The sequence below is a fragment of the Diceros bicornis genome, chromosome 23, assembly GCF_020826845.1.
Source record: "Diceros bicornis minor isolate mBicDic1 chromosome 23, mDicBic1.mat.cur, whole genome shotgun sequence".
Taxonomy (NCBI): domain Eukaryota; kingdom Metazoa; phylum Chordata; class Mammalia; order Perissodactyla; family Rhinocerotidae; genus Diceros; species Diceros bicornis.
In genome coordinates this window covers 47724110-47752069 of record NC_080762.1, presented here as the reverse complement: position 1 = coordinate 47752069, position 27960 = coordinate 47724110, and the positions used below count along the sequence as shown (strand labels likewise).

Here is a 27960-nt window from a genome sequence, read left to right as displayed (position 1 = left end):
CCCAGGTACCAGATCTCTCATCCTCAGTTCTTTACTCAAAAGCCATCTGCACGGTGGGGCCACCTCCGACCACCTGATTTAAAATGGCACCCCCACCATCAACTTGCTCTATCCGCTTCCTGACATTTTGTCTCCACAGCACTTTCCACTATGGCATACACTACGTATGTTACCTATTACGTTTATTGCCTGTCTCTTCACTCAGAGAAGCTCCAGGAGGCTGCGGCCCAGATCAGCGTCCAGCACGGAATAAGGACTCAAATATTTACCAGAAGTGAGGAGTGAGCCACCTCTGCTAACTTGTAACTACTCCTAGTTAGTCCTATCCTTTTGGGACCCTGTTCAGGGGACATTTGACTGTATTGGCACCAGTTCAAGGGAGCAGGAGGAGGAACTAAAATTGAGGTGGTAACAAAGTAGCACATGATGGAGGACGCCGGCTTTACTGAACTTGAACCCAAGGCTGAGGACTTCTCATAAATCTCCGTCATGCTGCCCACTCCCTCTCGCTCAGCTCACGAGCTCCTGTTACCAAAGCTGGCCTGAGGGACCCACTGCAGAGCCGGGAGGGCAAACAGTTCTCTCCGACTGCTCGCTGTGCTGGCGGCAGGCTGCGCTCCGGCCTGCGAGCGCCGGCCGCGCGAGCAGCACAGGGTTCTGCCGAGGTCTCCTCCTCCCGCCGCCGCGCCCCCGCGCCCCCGCGCCGCCCCCTCCTCCGCGGCAGGTCGGGCGCGCGCGTCCCCGCCGCGCCGCAGCGCCGGGAGCGCCCGGCCGGCCCCGGCGGCGCTCAGGCACCGAGCTCGGATCGCAGCAGCGGCGCCCGTGGGCCGGGGCGCGCCAGCCGGTAACCGCGGGCGGGCCGGGGCGCCCGGGGCCGCGCGAAGCAGGGCGCGGGGGGCGTGCGGCTCCGGCGGAGGCCGTCGTGCGTGCTTGGGTTGGGGGGCAGTGTTTAGTTGGGATTTGTTTGTTGGATGGGAGTGGGAAGGGGAGGACTGGGGTTGAGGGGGCCCCGGGGAAGAGTGGGGACCCCATGGGGAGCACCCGAGTTGAAAACCTTCCTCGCAGCAGCTGATGCGCGTGTCCCGCCAGAGGGCGTCCGGAGAGCTCGAAGCCGTGGCGCTCGGGGCTTGGGGTCTTTCCTCCCATCCGCTGGGAGGGCCGGGTGCCACCTCCTGCCGGCCTGGAGAAAACTTTCCCGCTCTGGCCTGCCCGCCGCGCTGTGCCCGGCTGCCGGGAGCCGTTCCGGGAGCCGGAGGACTCTGCCCGCCCGGGCGAAACGCGCTGTCGTCTGGCCCCGGTGCGCGCCCCCTGCGGTGGCCCGGGGTCTCCGACTGATCCCTGCCCTGAGCGTTGTTAATTCGTTTTGTTCGCACTGGGGAGCGTGCCCGCAGATCGTTGTACTGATTAGAGAGAAATAACGGTTTGGTTTCTCTCCCGTGTCTATCCTCTCTGTGTAATTAATTAAGGAAGACAGAGTCCCCTCGTTAGGAACTTGTTTTGAGGCGTGCTTTCTGCAGCAGTTCACACGGGGAGTCCCGGTTAATACTCTGGATTTAATCTGAGGACAAGGAAACACTCAGTAGTGCTCTGAAAGCGAAGGGAGCTTGGGGGAAAGTGTGCTACTCCAGGGAGGAGAGAACTCCCATATAGAAATTAATTCTCATGAAAACTCGAAGGTAAGTGGTAGTACTTCCAGTTTACACGTGAAGAATATTAAGTTGAGATATTAAATAAGTTTTCCAAGCTGAGTGCCCTGGTTAATACTAGTGAGGGTAGGGGCCTGGAAACTAGGACTGTGAGGCTGGTGTCCCTCAGGTACATCACACGGGGCGCATCTCCAGGAACACAGGCAGGAAAGTGGCCTGGGCCTGCAAGAGGCCGCCATGGCTGGGGAGCCCACAACAGGGAGTTTTGTTCTGATCAGGAAATCATCCAGGGTTTATGGAAGACGAGGTGATATTAACAGGTGACAGGAGAAGGTAGAGTTGCTCCCAGTGGATTTCTTTCTTTTCAAAATGAGAAGGCCAGCCCAAACCTCGTTCAGAGGGTCTTGAAGCTGTAAACTGGGCTGGATCATTCAAGACCCAAAAAACAGGCAACTTAGAGCAGTGAGCCGGTTCACAGTTCCCGTGGAGCAGGCAGCAGAGATGAGAGCAGAGCCAGCAGACTTCTCAAAAGAGGGAAACGCTGAATCCTGGCAACATTCCAGAACGAGTTCTTAAAGAAGACAGCTCAAGACTATTAGGAAAGGATTTACCAAGACAATTTATGGCAAACTAACTTCATTCTCTTTTCTAGCAATCTACTGGGCTGTAGATTGGGGCATGCCATATCCGTTGTTTTTCAGATGTGGGTTATGACTCATTAGGGGGATGACATCAGTGTAGTGAGTTGCACCAGTGGTTTTTAAAACATGAAAGTCAACAGAAGGAAGAGAAAACATGAGTGTGTTGTATGTGCAAAGGTAAGTATTGTTTTGTGAAACGTGTGTGTGTGTGTGTGTGTGTGTGTGTTCTGTGTTGTTTATCCTGCTGCCTCTGCATGAGTGTGCATACCTATCCCTGGCTGCCTCCAGGCTGACCCCACTGTGCTCACAGTGGGGGTCATCTTTTACCTTGCAAATTATATCATCCACACATTCTGGAAAATGTAGCCTTCCTCCTCCCCATGTCTCTAGGGCTGCAGATGCTGAGGTGTTTTGCCAGTCAGAATTCATCTGTGGATCATTATTGTTGACCTTTTGATGTCTTCCATGTGACAGTAACTTGACTAGGTGCTTTCCATTGCATGGTCTCTTTCGTCCTCGCAGCTGGGTGGCTGTTGTTTACGTTTTACAAACGGAGGTTCCCCAAGCTAGGGACCTACAAATAGTTCAGTCACTGCCCCCTCCCCTATCATGGCCAATCTCAAATGTGTCCTGCCTTTGCAGAGGCATTTTATGAAGTCTCATCCTGTCGCTAAAGAAAAGGTGGGGGAAGAGTGGACATACAACAGGGCTTTTTCCCGTCCCTGTTTCTCCTTGATATCACGCATTAAGAGAAAGACATAGAGGGGACATTTATCAGAGCTGTGGCAGCTGCAGGTCTGGGAGAATACTCTGTGAGACCCCTTTTACATCTGGACAAGAGATAATACAAGAATGTTGAGCTCACAGTAGAGTTGAGGATCTAGTTCTGCATTTAGGTTCAAAGAGTCAATTAAAAAAGTAAAGGATGGCGGGGCCCCGCTGAGCTGCAGTTCATGTGAAAGAAAAAACCTGGGGGTTTCAATGGCGCGCTGAGCCCTGAATGACCCGTAGTGTGAAATAACTGCATTAGCAAACTTGGATTGCCTTCTTTTATAGACATATGCGTGGTGCTTATTATGTGCCAGGCATAGTTATGAGTGTTTCACAATTTTATCTCAATCCCTGTAACAACTCGATGAAGTAGGGAATATAAATATCACCATTCCCGTTTTAACAGATGAAGAGGCTGAGGCACAGAGGGATTAAGTACTTTGTCCAAGGTTACATAGCCAGTAAGTAGTAGGGCTGGGATTAGAACCTGGGCCCTTAACCACTACCCTCTACCTCCGACCTGTGGTGTTTCAATCAAAGGAGCCCAGGCTTCACTCTACTCGGCATCCATTCTGGTGACCCCTATCTAGAGGACAGGGACCAACTTCAGGGTATCCAGAGGGAGGTGACCTGGTTGATGAGAGTCTGAACACCAGACCATGCGAGGAACATCAAGTGTTTAACCTCAGAGAGGAGCCTTGGCCAGGTATGAGGCCAGTCCTCAGATATCTGAGGAAGAGGAAGTAGGTTTGTTCTTAGCGGCAGATCAAGCCAATGCTGGGTGATTGCCTGTGAGGACTGGGGAGGGGATTCCCCACTCGCTGAGGGAGGTGTCGAATTTTAGACCTCTGCTCCTGTCAGTGCTCAAATTCTTCAATTTTATTAGATATGAGTAAAAATAATTGGAAATTAACAGTCTATCCTAAACACTTGTGTCTGTGTGTGTGCGTGTGTATGTATGTATGTATACATAGGTACTAAATTGAAGTTTTGACTGAGGCACACATTCAAGTTATGTGAAATTCCAAAGGAAAGTGCTAGACTACCAAGTAGAAATTTCAAGGCAGATATTTGAGACCTTTTTCATCACTCATGAACCCCACTGGCCTCTTCAAGAATATAAGCATTGACAGAGGAGGCTTTGTTAAAGAGATTTCTTCAGAGAGATCTGTTGTCACTTCTTTCATCCCAAACCCAGTGAAGGGGGCCTTCATGGGACCACTAGTTGAGCTGTACATGTGTTTCCTGCATTTAGGGCTCACGTGGTGGCTTGGACAACAGGATCACCTGCCTTCCCGAAATTTGTTGGGGCAAAGGATGCCTGCAGATTTCCTGAGGCCCAGGTGGGGCCATTTGGGAGAGAGAGCTGGCCTGGGGCTGCTCTAAGTTCTGCCCAAGAGCGAGGGCACCCCAGCAGCTAGAGTTCCCAGAAATCCAGAGGCTAATGTAGGAGTGAGCGAGCAGGAGAGGGAAAATGAATATCACTAAAGCACCCACAAATAGAGTGTTTGAGGATGGTTAATACCGTCACATCCTCCTGCTTTGATCTTGGAGGGGTGAGAAACTGGCCAGCAGTTGGGCATAAGGTGGAGAGAGAGAAAAGAGGGCAACCATCCCCGAGTCCCTACAGGAGACCAGCATGCCGCAGGACCTAGCTGGGATAGGGCAGCAGATTTAATGCTGGAACCAGGTTGGAGTTTCTTTTATTTCCAGACAGCACATTTTAATTCTTTGGGGACTTCCAAGTGGTTACCTGAGCAGAAAGGTCATGGGATCTGCTCAGGTGTTTGTCTGAGGACAGGGAGGATGAATCCACTGAATGCACTTCAAGGGCAGTGGATGAGAAAAATAAAATTGACATTTGATCAGGTCCCCCGGTTGTGCCAGCTCAGATTATGGGTGCTATATGCTTGGGCTGAAATAGTACACAGTAGCAGTCTGCTGGCTTGATGTTACTTGTACTTCAGGCAAAGGAAGACTTGGGGGTAGGAGCGTTTAGAAAAGGAAAGAAAATGTTTACTTGCCCAGAGTGCAAGGGGGTCGGGCTTCAGAAGACTGGCTCCTCAAACAAAAACACAATAAATACTTGAAGGAAAATACCCATAAAATGACTAGAGTTCTGAAGTGTACATTAGTCTGTTGTTCATGGTCGAAAACAACTTTCTCACACGGTTATCATATTCCCCAAAGCTGTGACTTATCTTCAGACATCGCCATAGCAAACAGTCGGGGAAAAAATTGGTTTTTTTTCTAGGGAGTCCAGGCTTATGGGACATGTTCAAGGTTTTATTGTTTTGGGGACCAACTTCCAGATTGGATGGTCATGTTGTTTTTGGCTTATTTCGGGGTGCAAAGTGATTTTTTTTCTTGACTGGAGTATAAGCAGTGCTTAGTCCTATTGGAAAGAGAGAGGAATGCATTTTTGCTTCTCCTTCCTTGCAGATGTGATGGTATTGCTGAGATGGGAAGTGAGAAAGCCGAAGTTGAGAAGCTCTTTATGAGATGCTAAAATTATGGATGTTAAAGTCTGGGTTTAATTGTTGCTCAAGTCTGTGCCATTTTCGCCTGACTAGAGAACATTAGTAAATTTTGTAACCCTTCAAGTGAAAATAATTTATAAGCTTCAAATAATCATTCTCCTCACAGGTGGGTTTGTCGCTTGTTTTCCTTGTGCACGTTCTTGGTAACAACAAAAACAGCAACTAAAGGCGAAGGTGGGCGGCTGAGGGAGCTGCTTCCTGCGGCTTGGCTTGGAAGTTGCCTGGTTGATCGAGAAAGAAAAATTAGGAGATGAATAAGGATATGTTGTTGTAAACATCACCTGTCTTTCTCCAAACCTTTGTGTAGATTGTCCCAGAAAATATAATTCTATCTTGTATTAAAAAAATGAAAGAAACAAATTTAAGATGAAGATCTAAAGTTTTGGAAACTGTGTCATGTAAACCTACATATATTCCCACCAGTTATTCTTTAATATTTCCACTAAATTACCTTGGGTAGAAAGGAGAGTTACCCCATAGTTCTGGGAGTCCGAAGCAGAGGCCAAGGCTGCCAGAAGCAAGTATATGTTTATCTTGAACGTTCATTTGATATTTGCAGTTTACTCTGTAACATATCTGTATTTATTTAATATAAAAAAATAAATCCTCCAAGTCTTTTCTTAAAATTGATGCTCCAGGAGAATGAACCAGGTGGGGCCAAGACTTTGGTGGCTGTTTGGCATCCTCAGTCCTAGGCAAGCAGAGGGGGACCTTCTGCCCCTCGCTTTACAAGGCCCTCTCTGGCTCTCTTCTGGCCGGGCCCCTCCCTGCGAGTCGAGGAGGCCCCAGGGTGCCTGGAGCCTGAGGTGCCCTCGCTTCACCAGGCTCTGGTTTGCTTGTAATCAGGGATTGTCCTAAGGTGGTGGTTGGGGGGGACTGGGTGGAGGAACTAGGAAATATACACGTCCTGGTTTAAGAATCCCAGACCTGAGAGGACAAGATGATCATTAGTAAGTGTAGCTTTCCTGCGGTTCTCTCTCGGGCTCTTAAATGAACCACTGCTTTAGTTTAAATTTCCTTTTCTGTGGAACAGAGATTGAAATACCCCATCCTTCTCCTTTTTGCTTGTTTGTGGAGAGAATGATTCAGCTCTGGGCTGTAAAGAGCAGTGTGTGCTGCTTAAGACACACACCATGAGAAATAAATGCAAAGCAGGCTTGTTTGCCAAATCATCCTTAAAATGATTTAAGAGAGGCCAATCTCACTCTCCTCCGTCTTATTGTGCAGAGTGTTTCAAAACTCCACTAATTAAAACGGAAAGGGGGTTGTTTTCCTAGTACCGTGAAAGTGGTAATTCACCTAGCCTTGCTGCTTTATAATAACAGCTGGATAAATCAGTGTGAGGGGTCAGTGAGAGACAAAGTCTGATCCTTAGGGAGTCTGATTTATACTCTTTCGTTATTAAAATGAGAGATTCAAGTAATCAGGTGACGGGATTTGAGAAAAGGGAGAGAGTCCTCATGGGCTGAAGTAGTTGGACAGGACTCCAAGGGGGGAGGGGTGACCGAGCCCTGCCCTCAGAGGTAGGCAGGAAAGGAGAGGAGGCAGATGGCAGTCCAGGCTGGCAGGTGGAATAGAGTGGGCAAAGGCTCAGAGGTCCATCTTTGCCGGCCCCTCCCAGGTTCCTGTGCCATTATGAGCCCTCCCTTTCTTAATGCCCCTGTACTAGAGTTCTTTCTCCTTGAAGGACATGTTGATGAGAATGTAATAAATGTCTTTGTTGAAGACGGCATGTAATGGGATAGATTAATGGCAGTTTGAAAATGGTTTTCTTTCCAAAAATATATTTGTTGTTTAATGACAGAGTGATCGGTATAGTCAGTCATTTTTAGTGGCGTTTCTAGGACAGTTTTTCTAATTAATTCATCAAAGAGAATATTGGTTTTTAAACATTAATTTCAGCAGCTCTGTTAGTCTGCTAGGGCTGCCATAACAAAATATCACAGACTGGAATGCTTACCCAACAGAAACGTGTTTACTCACAGTTCTGGGGACTGGGAGTCCAAGGTCAAGGTGTCAGCAGGGTTGGTTTCCTCTGAGGGCTGTGAGGGAAGGGTCTGTTCCAGGCCTCTCTCCTTGGCTTGCAGATGGTCACCCTCTTGCTGCCTCTTCACATGGTCATCCCTCTGGGCACAGGTGCCCCTGGTGTCTCTCTGTGTCCTTGTCTCCTTATAAGGAACCAGTTAGCTTGGATTAGGGTCCACCCATATGACCTCATTTTAACTAAATTACCTCTTTAAAGGCCCTGCCTCCAAATACAGCTGCGTTCAGAGGTGCTGGGGGTTAGGGCTTCAATATATGAATTTTGGGGGGACACAGTTCAGCCCATAACACCACCATATCTATATTGCACTTTATATATACACCCATGTACACACACACACGCATTGTGATCATCACTCATTCATAGGTCGGGAGTCAGAGCCAACTGGATGGCATATAACAACAATAACAACAAACACACAATTTGTACAAATAGACACACACTACTGAGTTTATGATGCAAGTGGAAAGCAACCTGTTGTTTATCAAGTTACAGAATCGTAGCTCTGGAAGGGAATTTTTTTTTTTTTTTTTTTTGAGGAACATCAGCCCTGAGCTAACATCCATGCCAATCCTCCTCTTTTTGCTGAGGAAGACTGGGCCTGAGCTAACATCTGTGCCCATCTTCCTCCACTTTATATGGGACGCCGCCACAGCATGGCCTGACAAGCAGTGCGTCAGTGTGCACCCAGGATCCGAACCCAGGCTGCCAGTAGCGGAGAACGTGCACTTAACTGCTATGCCACAGGGCCGGCCCCCGGAAGGAAATTTTACCACATACATTTCTTTCAGTCCTTTTCCTTTGCTTTCAGAGACAGTGAATAATTAAGCCATTTCAGGTAGCCGTCATGTAAATGCAGTGGACAGAAGTAAGGTAATGCAGATGCATGGAAGTATCTGCTTGCTGTGGAAAGATTGATGTCAGACTGCCCCTCTCCTTTCTTGCAGAGGACTGCCTTTACTGTGAGATTATATTTCCCCTACTTGGAGGGTGTTTAATATGACTTTTTGTCTATAAAATGGTAATTGTTAATGATAGTTTTTAAAACTTTACTTGGCAAAATCAAAATGTCAGCAACCCTATTTTCCAGGTCCGTGAGATCTAGCTGGTCTCCAGAAAACGTTCCCAGAGACTGGAGCCAGTTTTGTGAGATTAAGGCACTTCTTCTCTGTCATTGGGAAGCAGCTGACTTGAAACTTGTTCCATGAGAAGGCCTTGGAAGCTTTGGAATAACAACTTGTAATGGACTTATGCTGAAGGGAGGTGGGCTAATGACAAGGACAACAGAGGTGAAGCTTGTCAAAAGGAGAGTTTGGGAAGCAGTCAGTGTGTTTCCAGGACTAGTCAGGCTGAGAGGACTGTGGCTGGTACAGCACAATATTCTCCCAACTTCTCCCTGGTGTAGAGAAGGGTGATTCCTCACAGCCTAGACCGAGCATTCCTTTTACGTGGCAAGGAATCACCACATGGATCCTTGAAGGTTGGCCGTGAGGAGGAACCCACATGGGGAGGGTGCCTGGGTGTCCCGGCACCATCTTTTGTCCCCTGGGGTGGTCTTTTGCTTTGAGGAGCTCTCAGTTACCCTCTGCCAACCCCCCCAACCAAGTACATTGGGAAGTGCTGATTTTTATTATTATTATTTTCTTATTTAAAAAATTTTTTAGAACTTTTTTATTTTGGTAAAATATACATAACACAAAATTTGCCATTTTTAAGTGTACAACACAGTGACGTTAAGTACTTGCATGTTTGCACCCATCACCACTATTCACCTCCAGAACTTTTTCATCATCCCAAACTGAAACTCTGTATCCATTAAACAATAACTCCCCATTCTCTCCTCCCGGTGCTTGGTAACCACCATTCTACTTTCTGTCTCTACGAATTTGACTACTCTAAGTACTTCATGTAAGTGGAATCATGCAATATTTGTTGTTGTGGTCTGGCTTATTTCACTTAGCATAATGTTTTGAAGGTTCATCCATGTTGTAGCGTGCGTCGGAGTTTCCTTCCTTTGTAAGGCTAATAGTATTCCATTGCATGTACGTACTACATTTTGTTCATTCATTCATCTGCCAATGTCCATTTGAATTGCTTCTACTTTTTGGCTATTGTGAATAGTGCTGCTATGGACCTTGGGGTACAAATATCTGTTGGAGGCCCTGCTTTCAGTTCTTTTGGGCATATACCCAGAGGTGGAATCATAAGGTATTCCATGCTTAAATTTTTGAGGAACTGCTATACTGTCGTATAATTGTAGCAGCTGCACCATTTTACATTCCCACCAGCAACACACAGGGGTTCCAATTTCTCTACATCCTTGCTAACGCTTGTTATTTTGTGTTTTGTTGTTTTTTTTTTTTTATGATAACCATCCTAATGGGTGTGAAGTGGTATCTCATTATGATGCACTGCTTTTTGAGAGTTGGTTCTTTGACTTGACTGTAGTAGTACTTTTGAACATTCTTTTCCTGAAGCCTCAGAAATAGAGCAAAAATAAATAGACAGCAATGGGAACCGGCAAAACCTAACTGTGACAGCGTGGTCGACTTGAGATTCCACTGGTGTCTTCAATGTGCCTGGAATTTTTTGAAGACCAGACCAAGAAAAGCAAGGTCCAGAAAGAGGCAGGAGTTAACCCTATGACATTTCTGTGGTGGGGACCCTAACTCCACCATGGGAGTGGCCTCATTTTGTGGCTACAACAAGGCATTCATATTGGGGTACGAGACAGCTGCACAGCATCCTGACACATGTGTGGTGGGGTCGAGGAGTGGAGCCCTGTTTTATCGTGTTATGTAACTCCTTTGCCCTGATTCCACATTCAGCAGCTAATCTTCTAATCTTAAATTTTGTTTCCCAGACGTGTAAAACATGTGCTCTGATCTGCTTGGACATTTTATTCCTTATTGTAATTCAACAAACTGATGATCTGGTTATAAATCCTTCTCCTATACTTGGTCAGTGTGACTCAGTTCATCAGGGCTTCCTCACCCCCGGAGGAGCGTGAAAACCCAGCTTCCTGAATGTGCGAGCTGGGGCCATGGTGTGGTGGCTGGGGGCAGTGTGCCTGCTCCCACACACATCTCGGAGCCGTGCCTCATCTATTCTCAGGAAATCCTCTCCAAACGGAGGTTCTACGGCTTCTTTCTGGGCTGTTTTCTCCCTATGAGAGCATGACGTTCTCAGTGTTCAACGGAAGTCTCTGTTAGAATGGGAGAGCTCTGCTCTCAGGTTCAGAATTGAGAAAGAGAGTGAAAGATTTTGTGCTTCTCCACATTATGAGAAACTGATTCAAACAAGTATTTATTGCACGTCTGCTGTGAGCCGGGCCTTGTGTGAGTTGCTGGCAATACAGCAGTGAGCAAAGCAGGGGAGGACCCTGCCCCATTGGTACTTACAGAAGAGAGAGCAGAGGAAAGAGAAGGCCACTAGAGGATTGGTCCGTGCAGTCCTTTCAGAGTCTGTACTATGGTGTACAGCAAAGATCTGATTTTACAGGGTCAAGTATGATTCCTTGTTGGATGTGTTGCCTTATAGAAATGATTTAGGAATATCCAGCTGGCTGGTCCAACCGTAAGCCCGACTCATAACTGTGCAGTCTCTCATTTGATCTCTGTGTGGTCCTACCCACCCGGATACGGGTAAGCTGAGTGCACCGTCAGTTGTGATTTGGGTACCTGGTCACACCTCTGTGCAATGAGGGAATTAAGCTTCTAAAGCTGTGATTCTGAAGTTCTGACTCAGGCTTCTTAGCCTGCAGAGTGCAGCCTGGCCAGACTTCACCTTCGCTTTCTCAGATGCCTTTCCTGGAGAGAGACTGGGTGATGGGTCAAGAGGGTGACTTCTCTGTGCTGTTTTGGGGACAGTTGTTCCTGGGAATAGGAGGAAGCAAGACATGAGATCAGGTAACTAATGAGACCTTTATGGCCCAGGCCAGAATAGAGGTTGGTGTCCTGGGTGGCATGCCCACTTCTGAAGTTAGAGGATTAAAGAGAAAGGAGATAGAAAGACTGCATTTGGGAATTTTGATCTCAAATCTGAATGGGTCATTAGGTCTTCTTCCTCCATACAGGCTGGTCACCCTGGGTCTTTGGATCTGTGGCATTGGCTGGCAGCTTCTTAGAGTGCCTTTCTGGCTGTTCTTTCTGGCTGTGCTGCCAGTTGTGTGCATGTGTATGTGTGTGCATGCTTATTTTTCACGGTCTGTGGGCATCTTTTGCCTGAGTTGGTGGTCACTTGGAAAACTCATCTGCTGATGGTTACCCCTAAACATGGAAATAAAGGTTGTCCACTTCCAAGGAAACAGCCCCCTTGCAGTGTGTATCCATCATAACTCACTGAGGATATTGTTGAAGAGCCTTTATTCACTATATAGAAGGTTCCATGTCCCTGTACTTCTCCCCAAATTCGGGGAGGTGGAAAGAATTGCTTGACCTGTCTCTAAGAAGGGAAGAGAGTGCCCAGGAGTGTGTGGGAAGCTGGGTTGGAGGAGGAAAGATTGGACATTCGGAAGATAGGATGAAAGTGTTGGGAACATGGATGGCAGAGGGAGTGTGTTTAGGCAGCCTTGAAAGGTGTCTGGGGCCTGCTAATCATGCTTTCTTTGTTTGGGGTTGAGATCTTCCCTCTCTCCCCTACCCTCTAAGTTGGCTTAAACTACCCTGTGTACACCTGCAAAAGGTAGACTTCCTTTTCAGGTGTGGCTTTGAGGTGCAGTCACAATTTTTCATTATTGTCGTTGGCAAGGGTGCTTTCAGCTGCTCAAAAGAGCAGATAGTCTCTCTCCTGTTCCAGGAAGCTTGTTTAGGATATGTTTCCTCTGGAAGAAGTTACTTTTAATGATGCTAATATTATGAAGAAATCCGACATTGAGAAAATCTCCGAGAGATGCTTAGGAGCAGCAGAGGCGCAGAAGGCAGCTGTTCCCTGAGCTCTGCATTTCCTGTTTGCTGTGCTCAGGGGACAGCAGCTGCCTGCTTCCACCCTGCCCCCCACCCCACAGCCTCGCCCTGGTGCCAGACCGTCTCTCCCTCCCTATGTGTTATGGCCCAGACGTTCCTCATTGTGGTGAGAATATCAGACTCTGGGGGCTGCTACCCAGACATGCTGGCAGTTTCCAAATGGTGAAACAGTGCCAGCTATGCTTCTGCAAAGCTCACACAGGCAGCCCTGGGCTTCAATCATGGATGCTATACAAATACTACAGGCTTCTGTTTGTTGTGCTCCTTGTGCATTTGATGGCCCAAGATGATTAATTTGAAACTTGAATAAATATTGCCTCATGGATTTTTTTCAAGGGTGCTAGGTGACTGCTTGAAAGGAGAGGCCAGAGGTTCTTTCTTCTAGACTGTCTTTGGGATTCAAGAACTGAGAGGAAATAGCCTTTTACTGAAGGCTGCCAACATGGTGGCTGCTCTGGGAGAGGTCATCTAGCATTTGGCTTCCCTGGAGAACCTTGAGTAGGCTGGCTCCGTTATTCACTCACTCTTGTCTCCAGGTATTTGTCAGGGCTCTGCTCCTCTCCTAAAGGATGGCCTTCAACTTTCAGGACCTTTGCACATGTGACTTTCATTACCCTTTGGTCTCTATCCATCTCTAAATAGTTCATTTAGGTGAACATGAATAGTGGAAGGGAGAGAAAAAGAAGGAGTAAAAAAACACTTTCTCTGTGGTGGGTAAGTGTTTGATATTTCTTGATACCTGACTCCTTTACAGATATATTTTATTTACTAGGTCCTGGCTGGCCCTGCGAGGGTGGTGGTAATGGTTCTTTCTGGGCCAAAAGAATACTGGAAGACCTGCTGGTCCCATGGGCCCGGACGGCCACAGACGGGGGTCATCACTGTCTAGAGACGTGGAGAACAGCATAGCCATGAGAGTGCTGCTCAGACAGAGGATGGAATACACCCTCCCATCTTTATTTTCTTCATTGTTTTATGTACTTTTGCTATTTTTCTGTTATTTATTTTGGTACTAGATGAAGCCTAGTGCCTCCCTCTGCTCTGCTTACTACATTGGCTGTAATGCTGATTTCCAATAAAAGTAATATGATCCAACCAGACTTCATCTTATTCTTCTTAAAAAAAGAAAGAGATTATTACCATATTTTTGACTTGGTGGAACAGCATGAATCCCATGATGTACATGTTTCTTATTATAACTTTTAAACCATCTAAACAAATGCCTTTTGAGTTATTTTTTATTATAATTTTATTCATTTGTCTAGAGCACATAGATCAATGAACCCCATGGTGAATTTGATAGGAATTGGCTGACAGGACGGTTGGTGGTGTCTGAAGAACAAGCTTAGGCTTTTCTATCCCAGACTTGCATTTCTTAGCTCGTAATAATAGTGCTGGCTACTAGTTATTGATCTTAACCTGGGTCCTGGCTACTCATATTTCATACAACATCACATTTGATCTTTATAGCAACTCGTGAAGTAGGCACTGTTATCGTCTTCATTTAAATCATGTTTTTTTCCATGGCTCTAGAGGAGGTGTTGGCAAACTTTTTCTGCAAAATACCAGAAAGTAAATATTTTAGGCTTTTTGCACCACACTATCTCTGTTGCAACTACTCAGCTCTGCTGTTGTAACACCAGAGAAGCCATAAAAATACAACAACAAACAAAGGTGGCTGTGTTCCAATAGAACTTTACTTATGGACTCTGATATTCGAATTTCATATAATTTTCTCATGTCGTGCAATATTCTTTTGATTTTTTTTGAACTATTAAATAATGCAAAAACATTCTTCACTTGCAGACTGTTCAAAATCAGGTGGTGGGCCAGATTTTCCAACTCCGACGTAGTTGATGGGAGACTGCGGGGAAGGAGGAATGGGTTAGGATGGGGTGGGAGGAAGCACACTCCTGCAGAGGGCACAGCATGTGTGCAGCTCACGGAGAACATGAAGCATTTGAGGAACTGCAAGGAGTGCAAGTGCACTTTGAGAGGGTACAGGCGAGATAAAAGGGAACAGCAAGGCCCAAGTCATGACTTTGTAGGACATATTAAGGATTTTGGACTTTGTCCTTAGACTAATGGGAAGCCTAAAAGTCTTAAGCAGAGGAGTGAAAAGGGCAGTTTGTCTCTTAAAAGGTCACTGGCTGATGTGTGGAGAATGGATCACAATGGGTTCATAAGAGTAGAAGCAGAAAAACCAGGTAGGAGCCTGGAGAAGTGGGCCAGGTGGGTAATGATGGTGTCTACTAGTGGCTGTAGCCAGAACCATTTCCTGACAGCAGCATCTTCACACAGTCAGGATGATCACTTTTGCAGATGAGGAAAATGTGGCTGGGAGAGATGAATGTCTTGCCCGGTCACATAGCAAATGGAGGTAGAGCAAAGATGAAGACCCTGGCCTTCCAACTTCACATCCAGTGCCTTTTCCTGCACAGTGTGAAATTCTTAACATTCTCAAAGGGCAACTCTGTTTATCCTAATCCTCCACTGTCTCTGAACCCTACAACTGAAGAGCTACTCCCCTCTCTCACACAATTCTTTTTTCTGGAGGAAGTGCTCATGAATGAGGATAGTGCTTCATGGGTTTGAGTTGTTAATTTTCATTTCCTGAGGAAATTTACTCCATCGTTGAGTGAAATAATCTCTTGTTCAACTAATAGAAAGGCCAAAGATGATACTGTGGTAATAGTTTTATGTTATTTTTGTGCTGGCATTAGAAAGGTAGCTGAAAATTTACTTAAAGGTCAGCTTTTCTTAAAATTTGTGTAGCTTTCTTTCCCAAATGAGAATTGGTGCTTTCTCTTCTACCTTTGAGGAATGATTGGTCTGGCTGGGCGCTGAGAGTCAGACTCCAGTTCTGATGCTGGCATGCGTCTCTGGATCGGAGCACACCATCTTTTGAACGATGATGCCGAGGGGTTGGGATCTGTTTCTGTGTGGTCCAGGACTGGGAATAGGGGAGAAAGGGAGAGGGAAAGGTAAGACTCATGCCTTGGGGCAGAGGGGTTGGTGGTGATTTTGTTTCAGCTTCCCTGGGGGTTGTGCCCTAGAGATGGCGCTGAGTGATACTGACCTGTGGTAGGTGGGTGAAGGGGAACTTCAGAAAGCTGTTGGTGGGTGGGACCCAGTGGTGGTGACTGCTCAGTGAATCTTGCTATTGGTTGGTATTTCATTCAAATTTCCCCTTATATTACTGTTATTTGTCAATTTGTATTCTTTCTCCAGTATAAGGGAAGGTCTGTGAGGTCCTGGGCTGTGTCTCAAGCATCTCCTTCTGTCCCACAATGTTCAGTGTCTTGCACATGGTAGATGCTCAGTTTTGAATACTGGCTCTATTCACTTGTCATCTTTGGCATCCATGCTGCACAGTGCAACATCTTCTCTCAAAGAAATTAGAGTTTTTTAATCTAAAATCATCACAAAGAAGATATTTGGGACATCCTGAAAATAGGACAAATTTCAGGAACAAACAGTGTCCAAGATTTGGACTTTCATTGAGGATCTTCTCATATTATGTGATTTTTGTTGCTCACTTCTCTTTTCTCCACCCCATTTCATTAGAATAGATAGATGCTGAATAGATAGTTGCTCAATAGTTAGGTACTGAGCTAGTTCACTTCTGATACTGATTTTATTCATTCTTTGTAGGCTCTTTACATACTCGTGCAGTTATCGGTGATGAGGCTGAAGTTGTAAGCTCAGAGGTTTTGATGTATTGTCTCCCTCCTTCCCTTCCTTCTTTCATCAGTTATTGAAAGTTGATTATGTGGCAAGCACTGGGTTAAGTTCTGGGGACAACAACGAAAGAAGACATGGTGTCTGGTGTCAAATACATTCCAGTCTAGTGGAGAGATAAGAGAAAATAATGGCCACATGGTAGGAGGCACGGGCAGCCAGTGAGGGCCTCTGCTGACCCAGCGGGTAGGACCCCCTGAGGCCTTTGCCTGCTGAGCTCCTGAATGTGGTCAAGAGCAGTTAGGGTTCCTGTGCAGTCTCGCATGGATTAACAGGCTCAGCTCATGCCTTTTTCCATTTGTGCAGGGTGGAGATGTCTGCCCAGAGGTCAATTTCCAACAGAACGTCCCAGCAATCTGCATCTAATTCTGACTACACCTGGGAATATGAGTATTATGAGATCGGACCAGTGTCCTTTGAAGGACTGAAGGCTCATAAATGTAAGTCTTATAGAATTCCCTGTTGTGAGTATAATATGTATTTGTCTAAACCTGTGAAATCCCCGGTGATTACTTTTCCTGAACATTCTATCTTTTTTACAGAACTCTGTCCTCTACCCCAAAACCCCAGAAAACACCCCCTCCAAACACAAGCTGATTGCTCAGGGATGGTGTTACATGAGGGCCTTGGTGATTCTGAGTGGCAAAGAACATGAAAGATTCTCTTAGTGGGGGAATATAAATCAATGTCCTTCTCAAATTGAGATATTTTTTAAAGCATTAACGATTCCAGCTCTCCCAAACAGTGTGAACATTTGGGCGATAAAAAATGTGTGCAAAAATAAAATCTGGCACTATTATTTGAAGAACCTTCTTTTGTAACACTTGGTCAAGGGCATTCTTTCGGCCCCATTGGTTTTCTGGAGCCGTGGAGAGCAGTCTCTGTGTGTGTGTTCATAGTGTTGGACAAGAGTAGCCTGCGACCATTCCTAACTCTGTTATAGGCCTGAATTGTGCTTCGTGTTGTTGGAGTGGTTAATGATCCAGCACAGAGCAAGGAAATATAGTTCTGTGAAAAGTTACTGTTCAACTCCAGTCATAACTGAGTGCTGACTGGCCAACATGAAGCATCTTCGTTTTCTTAAGTACAGTTGATGTAGTAAACAAGAACTGCTGCCCACTCCCAGGTCCTGTCATGGTTTCCCCATGAGCACTCCAGAGATATTTGGTTGTTTCAGAATGAACATCTGCAGTGTTACAGAAATTTTAGGTTAACTGATTCGAATTAATGGGACACATTAGGAAATATGAGAGAGATTAGAATTGGAGATGCAAATGTGGCAAAGGAAATGCTTTCACTCCTGTAGTATTTCCTGGCCACTGCCACTCTGACCTGTCTTGGCATTCATGATCCCTCACACCCACTTGCTGCTCCCCTGCGAGGAGGACTTTCTATTTTTTTTTTCAGCTTTATTGAGGTATCATTGACAAATAAAATTGTAATATATTTAAAATGTACGAAGTGATGATTTGATATATGTGTACATTGTGGAAGGATTCCCCCCTTGCAGTTAGTTAACACATCCATCATCTCAGGTATTTCCCTTTATTTTATTTCTTTTGGTAAGAACATTTAAGTTGTACTCTCTTGCAAATTTCAATTGTACCATACAATGTTATCAACTATACTCACCATGTTGTATGTTAGATCCTCAGAGCTTATTCATATTGTAACTGAAAGTTTGCACCCTTTTACCAAATTCTCCCTTTTCCCACACCCCCAGCCTTTGGCAACCGCTTTTCTACTCTCTGTTTCTCTGTTTGATTTTTTTATTTTTTTAGATTCCACATATGAGTGATACCTTGCAGTATTTGTCTTTCTCGGTCTGGCTTATTTCATTTAGCATAATGCCCCCCAGGTTCATCCATGTTGTCATAAATGGCAGAATTTCTTTCTTCTTAAAGGCTCAATAATATTCTATTATCTATATGTCTGTCTCAGATGTTCTTGATCCATTCATCCATTGATGGACACTTAGGTTGTTTCCAGTTCTTTGCTATCATAAATAATGCTGCAGTGAACATGGGAGAATAGATATCTCTTCAAGATAATGGTTTCTTTTACTTTGGATATATATCCAGAATTAGGAACACTGGATCTTATGGCAGTTCTACTTTTAATTTCTTGAGGAACCTCCATGCTGTTTTCCATGTCTGTAACAGTTTACATTCCCACCAATAGCATGCAAGGGTTCCCTTTTCTACACATCCTCACCAGCATTTGTTACCCTCTTGTCTTTTTGATAATAGCCATTCTAACAAGTGTGAGGTGGTATCTCATTGTGGGTTTGATATGCATTTCTCTGACGATGAGTGATATTGTGAATCTTTTCATGTATTTGTTGGCCATTTGTCTGTTTTCTTTGGAAAAGTGTCTATATAGATCCTTTGCCCATTTATTAATTGGGTTTGTTTTTTGCTATTGAGTTGTATGAGTTTCTTGTATATTTTGGATATTAACCCCTTATCAGATATGTGGTTTGCAAATATTTTCTCCCATTCGATAAGTTGCCTTTTCATTTTGTTGATGGTTTCCTTTGTTGTGCAGAAGGATGTAGTCCCACTTGTTTATTTTTTCTTTTGTTGCCTTTGCTTTCGTGTCAAATCCAAAAAATCATCACCAAGATGGATTTCAGGGAGCTTACCCTCCGTGTTTATGACTGTTATTTTGAACTCTTTATCAGGTAAATCACTTATTTTATTTCAGTCTTACACTTATTTCAGTCTTACAGAGTTCTCTCATGTAGGAGATGAACCTTGTCATTCAGCCTAGCCTGAGCTCCTAGTTGTCTCTCAAACTTTTTTTTTTTTTTTTGGTGAGAAAGATTGGCCCTGAGCTAACATCCATTGCCAATCTTCCTCTTTTTGCTGAGGAAGATTATCCCTGAGCTAACATCTGTGCCCATCTTCTTCTATTTTGCATGTGGGATGCCACCACAGTGTGGCTTGATGTGCGGTGCCTAGGTCCACACCTGGGATCTCAACCCACAAACCCTGGACCGCTGAAGCGGAGCATGCGACCTTAACCACTACACCATTGGGCTGGTCCCTCTCTCAAACTTTTATGATTGTCCAAACAACCTTCTTTTTTCCTAGTGGCTACCAGTAGTTGAGGATGTGTTAAGACCTGTCTGTGTCCCAAAAGTCAGGATCATGGCCACCACTGATGCAGTCTGATTAGAATCCGGAATCTCAGGCAGCCGCTGGGAAAGTATGTAGTTAAACCCCTTCCAGCCACACAGCGTATCTGCCCCGTCCACCAATGCACCTGAAACAGTCACGCACCACCATGTCGGGGGTCTGCCCTGCTCACCAATGTGCCTGAGACAGTCATACGCTGCTGGGCTGCACAGCTGGCCTGTGCCGGGGGCTTGCCTCATCCACCAGTGTGCCAGTTGTGCACTGCTGGAATGCACAGCCAGCTGCACTGGGGGCCTGCCCTGCCCACCAGTGAGCTAGCAGCAGTCATGTGCTGCCACCCCTGTAACCAGCCACACTGGGTGCCTGACTTGCTCATCAGCAAACACGCAGCAATTGTATGCCACCAGGCCTTGCAACCAGCCATGCTCAGGCGTGCCCCACTCAACAGCATACCCACAGCAGCTGCACGTGGCTGGACCTTGCAACCAGCTGGCCTGGGGGCCAGCCCCACCTACCTGAACACCCACAAGAATCATGGCCCCACCACAGCAGAAGGGCACACACAGCCACACAGGGGACACCCCTGGAGCACTTGGCATGGGTGAAAAGAGAGGAGCACACTGCTGGGCCCCATAAGACATCACCTACATAAGGCCAGTTTTCCAAGATCCGGAGATATAGCTGATCCACCTAATACATAGAAATAAGCACAGAGAAGTAGGAAAAATGAGGAGACAGAGGAATATGCTTCAAATAAAAGTACAGGCAAATCCTCAGAAAAAGAACTAAATGAAACAGAGATAATCTACCTGATAAAGAATACAAAGTCATGGTCATATGGATACTCTCTGAACTCAGGAGAAGAATAGATGAACACAGTGAAAACTTCAACAAAGAGTTAGAAGATATAAAAAAGAACCAATCAGAGCTGAAGAATACAATAATTGAAATGAAAAATTCACTAGAGGGAATCAACAGCAGAGTAGATGACACAGAACAGATCAGTGATCTGGATGACAGAGTAGAGGCTATCACCCAAGCTGAATGGAAAAAAGAAAACGAATTAAAAAAAACTGAGGAAAGTTTAAGGGACCTGTGGGACAATCGGAAGCTAACTAACATTTGCATTATAGTGCCCCAGAAGGAGAAGAGAGAGACAAAGTGGCAGAGAAGTTATTTGAGGAAATAACAGCTTAAAACTTCCCTAACCTGGAGAATGAAATAGACATCCAGGTATAGAAAGAACAGAGAGTACTAAACAAGATGCACCCAAAGAGGCCCACACCAAGACACATTATAATTAAAATGTCAAGCCTTAAAGATAAGAGAGAATCTTAAAAGCTTTAAGAGAAAAGCAATAAGTTATGTACAAGGGAACTCCCATAAGACTATTAGCTGACTTCTTGGCAGAAACCATAAGAGCTAGAAGGGAGTGGCACAATATATTCAAAGTGCTGAAAGGAAAAAACCTACAACCAAGAATACTCTACTCAGCAAGGTTATCATTCAGAATGGAAGGAGAGATAAAGAGTTTTCCAGACAAGCAAAAAATAAAAGAGTTCATCACCGGGGGCTTGCCGGGGGCTTGCCTCATCCACCAGTGTGCCCAAGGCAGTTGTGCACTGCTGGAATGCACAGCCAGCTGCACTGGGGGCCTGCCCTGCCCACCAGTGAGCTAGCAGCAGTCATGTGCTGCCACCCCTGTAACCAGCCACACTGGGTGCCTGACTTGCTCACCAGCAAACATGCAGCAATTGTATGCCACCAGGCCTTGCAACCAGCCGTGCTCAGGCGTGCCCCACTCAACAGCATACCCACAGCAGCTGCATGTGGCTGGACCTTGCAACCAGCTGGCCTGGGGGCCAGCCCCACCTACCTGAACACCCACAAGAATCATGGCCCCACCACAGCAGAAGGGCACACACAGCCACACAGGGGATACCCCTGGAGCACTTGGCATGGGTGAAAAGAGAGGAGCACACTGCTGGGCCCCATAAGACATCACCTACATAAGGCCAGTTTTCCAAGATCCGGAGATATAGCTGATCCACCTAATACATAGAAATAAGCACAGAGAAGTAGGAAAAAGGAGGAAGAAGAAATATTAAAGGGGACTTTTTTAAGTGGAAAAGAAGAGACCATAAATAGAAATAAGAAAATTATCAAAGATAAAGTATCACTGGTAAAGGCAAGTATATAGTAAAGGGCAACTACTTATAAAGCTAGTATGAAGGTCAAAAGACAAAAGTACTAAAAACATCTGTGTCTACAATAAGAGGTTAAGGGATGCACAAAATTAAAAGAGGTAAACTATGATGTGAAACACATAAAACGTGGGGGAGGAGTAAAAATGTAGGACTTTTTGAATGTGGTCTAACTTAAGAGACCATCAACTTAATATAAACTGCTATATACATAGGTTGTTACATATGAACCTCATGGTAACCACAAACCAAAAAACTATAATAAATACACAAAAAATAAAGAGAAAGGAACCTAAACACAACACTAAAGAAAGTCATCAAATCACAAGGAAAGAGAGCAAGAGAAGAAGAAAGGAACAGAGAAGAACTACAGAAACATCCAGAAAACAAGTAACAAAATGGCAATAAGTACGTACCTATTAGTAATTACTTTAAATGTAAATGGACTAAAGGCTCCAATCAAAAGACAGGATGGCTGAATGGATAAAAAAGCAAGACTCATATATATGCTGCCTACAAGAGACACACTTCAGGTCTAGAGACATTCACAGACTTAAAGTGAAGGGAGAGAAAAAGATATTCCATGCAAATGGAAATGAAAAGAAAGCTGGGGTAGCAATACTTATATCAGACAAAATAGACTTTAAAATAAAAACTGTAACAAGAGACAAGGGCATTACATATGATAAAGAGAACAATCCAACGAGAGGACATAACACTTGTAAATATCTATGTGCCCAACATAGGAGCACCTAAATATATAAAGAAAATATTAATAGACATAAAGGAGAAATTGACAGTAACACAATAACAGTAGAGGGCTTCAGCACCTCACCTACATCAATGAATAGATCATCCAGAGAGAAGATCAATAAGGAAACATTGGCCTTAAATGACACATTCGACTAGATGGACTTAATAGATACATACAGAACATTCCAACCAAAAACATGGGAGGAATACACATTATTTTTGAATACATATGGAAAATTCTCTAGGATAGATCACATATCAGGCCGCAAAACAAGTCTCAATAAATTTAAGAAGATTGAAGTCATATCAAGCATCTTTTCTGACCACAACAGTAAGAAACTAGAAATCAACTACAAGAAGAAAGCTGGAAGAGTCACAAATATATGGAGATTAAAGAAAAAGCTACTGAACAACTATTGGGTCAATGAAGAAATCAAAGGAGAAATCAAAAAATACTTGGAGACAAATGAAAATGAAAATACGACATACAAAAATTTATAGGATACAGCAAAAGCGATACTAAGTGAGAAGTTTATAGCAATACAGGCCTACCTGAGGAAACAAGAAAAATCTCAAATAGACAATCTAACAGTGCACCTAAAGAAACTAGAAAAAGAAGAACAAAGAACAAATTCAGTAGAAGGAAGGAAATGATAAAAATCAGAGTGCAAATAAATGAAGTAGAGACTAAAAGTACAATAGGAAACATCAATGAAACTAAGAGCTGATTCTTAGAAAAGATAAACAAAATTGACAAACTCTTTGCTAGACTCACTAAGAAAAAGAGAAGGCTCAAATAAATAACATCAGAAATGAAAGAGGAGAAATTACAATGGATACTACAGAAATACCAAGGATTATAAGAGAATACTAACAAAAACAAATAAGAATCACATGATCATCTCAATAGACATTGAGAAAGCATTTGACAAGATTCAGCATCCATTTATGATAAAAGCTCTGAATAAAATGGGTATAGAATGAAAGTACCTCGATATAATAGAGGCCATTTTATTCAGAAAAAGAAATAAAAGGGATCTAAATTGGAAAGGAAGAAGTCAAACTGTCACTATTTGCAGATGACATGATTTTATATATAGAAAACCCTAACGAATCCACCAAAAAACTTTTAGAAATAATAAATGAATGCAGTAAAGTTACAGGGTACAAAATCAACATACAAAAATTAGTTGCATTTCTATACACTAATAACAAAATAGTAGAAAGAGAAATCAAGAATACAATCTCATTTACAATCACAACAAAAAGAATAACATACCTAGGAATAAATTTAACCAAGGAGGTGAAAGATCTGTACCCTCAAAACTATAAAACATTGTTGAAAGAAATAAAAAAAGACACAAAGAAATGGAAAGATATTCCTGGCTCATGGATTGGAAGAATTAACATAGTGAAAATGTTCATATTACCTAAAGCAATCTACAGATTCAAAGTCCCAAAAACATCTTTCACAGAAATAAGGCAAAGAATCCTAAAATTTATATGGAACAGCAACAAACCTCACACAGCCAAAGCAATCCTGAGAAAAAACAAACAAAGCTGGAGGCATCACAATCGCTGATTTCAAAGTACACTACAAAGCTATAGTAATCAAAACAGCATGGTACTGGCACAAAAACTGACACACAGATCAATGGAACAGAATTGAGAGCCCAGAAATAAACCCACACGTCTATGGATAGCTGATTTTTGACACAGGAGCCAAAAACATAAAATGGAGAAAAGAAAATCTCCTCAATAAATGGTGTTGGGAAAACTGGACAGCCACATGCAAAAGAATGAAAGTAGACCGTTATCTTACACCATACACAAAATTTGACTCAAAATGGATTAAAACCTTGAATGTAAGAAACTGAAACTGTAAAACTGTTAGAAGAAAACATAGGCAGTACGCTCTTTGACTTTGGTCTCAGCAGTATCTTTTTGGAGATGTCTCCTCAGGCAAGGGAAACAAAAGAAAAAATAAAAGGGGCTACGTCAAACTAAAAAGCTTCTGCACAGTGAAGGAAACCATCAACAAACGAAAAGGAAACCTACCAATTGGAGAAGATATTTGCAAATCATACATCTGTTAAGGGGTTAATATCCAAAATATATAAAGAACTCATACAACACAACAGCAAAAAAAAAAAGCAACCTGATTAAAGAATGGGCAGAGAATTTGAACAGACATTTTTCCAAAGACAATCTATAAATGGCCAACAGGCACATGAAAAGATGTTCAACGTCACTAATTATTAGGGAAATGCAAATCAAAACCACAATGAGATATCACCTCATCCCTGTCAGAAAGGCTGTTATTAAGAAGACAAAAAATAACAAAGTTGGAGATGATGTGGAGAAAAGGGAACCCTCATACACTGCTGGTGTGAATGCAAACTGGTGTAGCCACTAAGGAAAACAGTATAGAGATTTCTCAAACATTAAAGGTAGAACTACCATATCATCCAGCTATTCCACTTCTGGGTATTTATCCAAGGAACATGAAAACACTGATTTGAAAAGATATATGTACCCATGCTCATTGCAGCATTATTCTCAATAGCCAAGACTTGGAAACAACCTAAGTGCCCATCGACAGATGAATGGATAAAGAAGATGTGCTGTATATATACAACGGAATACTACTCAGCCATAAAAAGATGAAATCTTGCCATTTGTGAAAACATGGATGGACCTTGAGGGTATTATGCTAAGCGAAGTAAGTCAGACAGAGAAAGACAAATACTGTATTGTTTTACTTACATGTGTAAGATAAAACAACAACAACAAAAACAAGAAACATAAGATACAGAGAACAGATTGGTGGTTACCAGAGGGGAAGGGGTGGAGGGAGGGTGCAAGTGGTAAAGGGAGATATTTGTACAATAATGGATGCAAACTAGACTTTGGTGGTGAACATGATGTAGTCTATACAGAATTCGAAATACTATGATTACACCTGAAATTTATATAATGTTATAAACCAATGTGACCTCAGTAAGAAAAAAAAAAAACTGCTCCTTTATTTGCTACCGTCCTGGGGGACTCATGAATGCAAGCTCCATTGGCTGTCAGAGCCAGGAGATCAGGGTCCTGTCCCTTGGACAGCAGCCACAAAAGCTGGGGTTCCAGACCTCGGTAGTACAAGCTTCTTCCAGGGAGATAGTGGCAACTTGGTTTTATTATTGGATGAGGCTAGAGAGGTAAAGTGGAGGAGGTGTCCACAGGCTTCCCTGGTCTCTGGGGAGGATGGCAGCCCCTTGATGCTTGCTAAATTAGAAACCTGGCCCTCGGGCAGCATCTTTTAAAGTATGCAGATAAACCCCTTTTAGGGAAAGACTGGGAGATGGGTATTTTTGCTTGCTCCTTCTGCATTAAACCTTGGGGGGTAGCTGTGGTAAGGGCTTGCGTTCCCATTAAGAATTGCTTCTTTGTTCGCTGTAGTCTTGGGGTTCTCATGGATACAAGCCCCGTTGGCTTTCAGAGCTAGATGTTCTGGAGCCCATGTCTCTGGTGGGAGTCTTAAAAGCTGGGGCTTTGGATATGTGGTCCAAATCCTTCACTCCTTGAGGAGAAGGTGGGAGTTGGGGGTTCCCTCCCGACTGTATGCCGTTATGCCGGGGGTGGGATTTATGGCAAGAGTGTGTCCCAACCTTTCCTACCCATTTTGATGTGGATATTTTCTCATCAGCTAGTTTCTAGATCTTTTTCAGAGATACCTGCTCCATATGTAGCTGTACATTTGATGAGTCCATGGGAGAAGGGGGGCTCAGGAGCCTCCTAAGCCTCCATCTTGGTCGACTCCCCATTCCAGCTAACTACATGGTTTAGCCTTTGTCCCCATTCCCTGTTGCAGGAAGGACCACAAGAGCCCAGGCTTCACACGTGGGTCCCAAGGGCCTGGTTGCCATTATTTGCTGGTGGCGGTGGTGGAGCATCCAGCCACGCAGTTAGAGGGATGGGGGCAGTGGTACTCTGGCTGGTTCCCGCCTCTGGTCTTCATCAGCAGAGCTTCAGAGTTACTCATTTCCTGGACCAAGGGCTTTCTATTTTTGTTCTAAAAAATCATTCACTAAACCACGTCTTTTACCCCTGAAGTGAAAAGTAATAGTTAAATACTTTCACTCATTCCTTTATCGATATCTGCTCAGTAGTTCTTTGTCTTTGTGGAAAATTAAAAAAGCTCATGGAATCCATTAGGATGTGCTGTCATTGATCATCTGATGGAAGGCTGTTGCTGTCAGGGTGTGAAATCACCCTCCTTAATTGCCTTTAATTCTTTAATTTGTTGTTTTTCTGGGACAATCTTTGGGTAAGAACACTTGCTTGTTAAGAATTTTAGTGGAAATCAAAATGACTGGGCAAATTGCCATGTAATCTCCCTGTCATACAGGCTTTTACAGCGTGCTGAGACAAATTTTATTTTTGTGTCAGTTTGCTCCTGTCTCCTTTTCTTAGTTTAAGGAGCAAAGAAGACAGACCTGCTGCTGTAATTTTGGTTGAAACATTTCTAGAGACAGTTGAAAATATTTTTTTGAACATATTGTATTCTAGAAATGATTATAGCTAGAAAAAAATTCCTGCAAAATGTAGGCAGAAGTGTGACACATTACATACTTACTTTAAGTACTATATTATTAATGAAGAGTATTTTTGTTAGTTTTAACATTCACATCAGGAAAAAACAAAAATGCCTGGGTGAATCCTTACTGTTCTGATGTAAGAGATTTGATTAAAGTAGAGGCCCTTAGCTTCAGGAACCTGACGATATGTGAGACACATAGAAAGGAATGAAAACCAAACCAAAAAAAAACACCAAAAAACAAAAACAAAAACCTAGACATACAGGAAAATAAAAAATATTAAGTCAACTATTGTTCTGTGTACATTGGTATAGTCTAGGGACAGGTTCAAAATAACAGAAGCAAGACATTTCAAGGGCAAGCACTTAGGAGAAGAATGAGCATAACAGTTAGCATCATTTGCTTTACCTGTAACAGATCACACTTGGCAATGATAACTACATCTTTAGTTAGACTAAGTTCTTCTGCCTGCTACAATTTAGATTTTGACCTTCAAGGGTCTTTCATCTGAGAAACAATCTCTGATGGTCATTGTGAACTCTCCTTTGGCCTGCAGTTTTGAATCTGGTATTCAACCTTATAATATATCAGAAGTGGACATATGCCTGACATACAATTGGTACCAGCTGAGTGGACATTCCTTTGTTCATTCTTTCAGCACATATTTATTGAACATCTGTTATGTGCAGCCCTGTATTAAGCAGTGGAGATACAATAGTGAACAGAAAAGACAAAAATACCTCCTCTTCTCAGTTTTGCATTCTAGTGGGAGAGACAGACAAGGAATAAGTTAAATAAACTATGCCAGATGGTGGTAAAAAAGGAAAAATGAAGTAGGGAAAGGAAATGTGGAGTGTGGAGGTGAAAGTACAGATAGAGTGGCCGTGGAAGGCCTTACTGAGAAGAAGAAATTTGAGAAAAGACTTAAGG

General features: G+C 43.8%; 1 protein-coding gene across 2 annotated transcripts in view; it reads left to right on the top strand.

Annotated features, from left to right (window-relative positions):
- Nucleotides 1–788: 788 nt before the first annotated feature.
- MRAP2 (melanocortin 2 receptor accessory protein 2) overlaps nucleotides 789–27960 on the top strand; it is a 46702-nt gene continuing 19530 nt past the window's right edge. The window contains exons 1-2 of one of the 2 annotated variants that reach the window (XM_058566863.1): nucleotides 789–844; nucleotides 16654–16787. In XM_058566863.1, coding sequence (XP_058422846.1) covers nucleotides 16661–16787 — 127 coding nt within the window. In that variant the 5' untranslated portion in view covers nucleotides 789–844; nucleotides 16654–16660. Of the gene's footprint in view, nucleotides 845–16653; nucleotides 16788–27960 lie in introns of those variants that run through there. The other variant, XM_058566866.1, reaches the window with a different exon arrangement.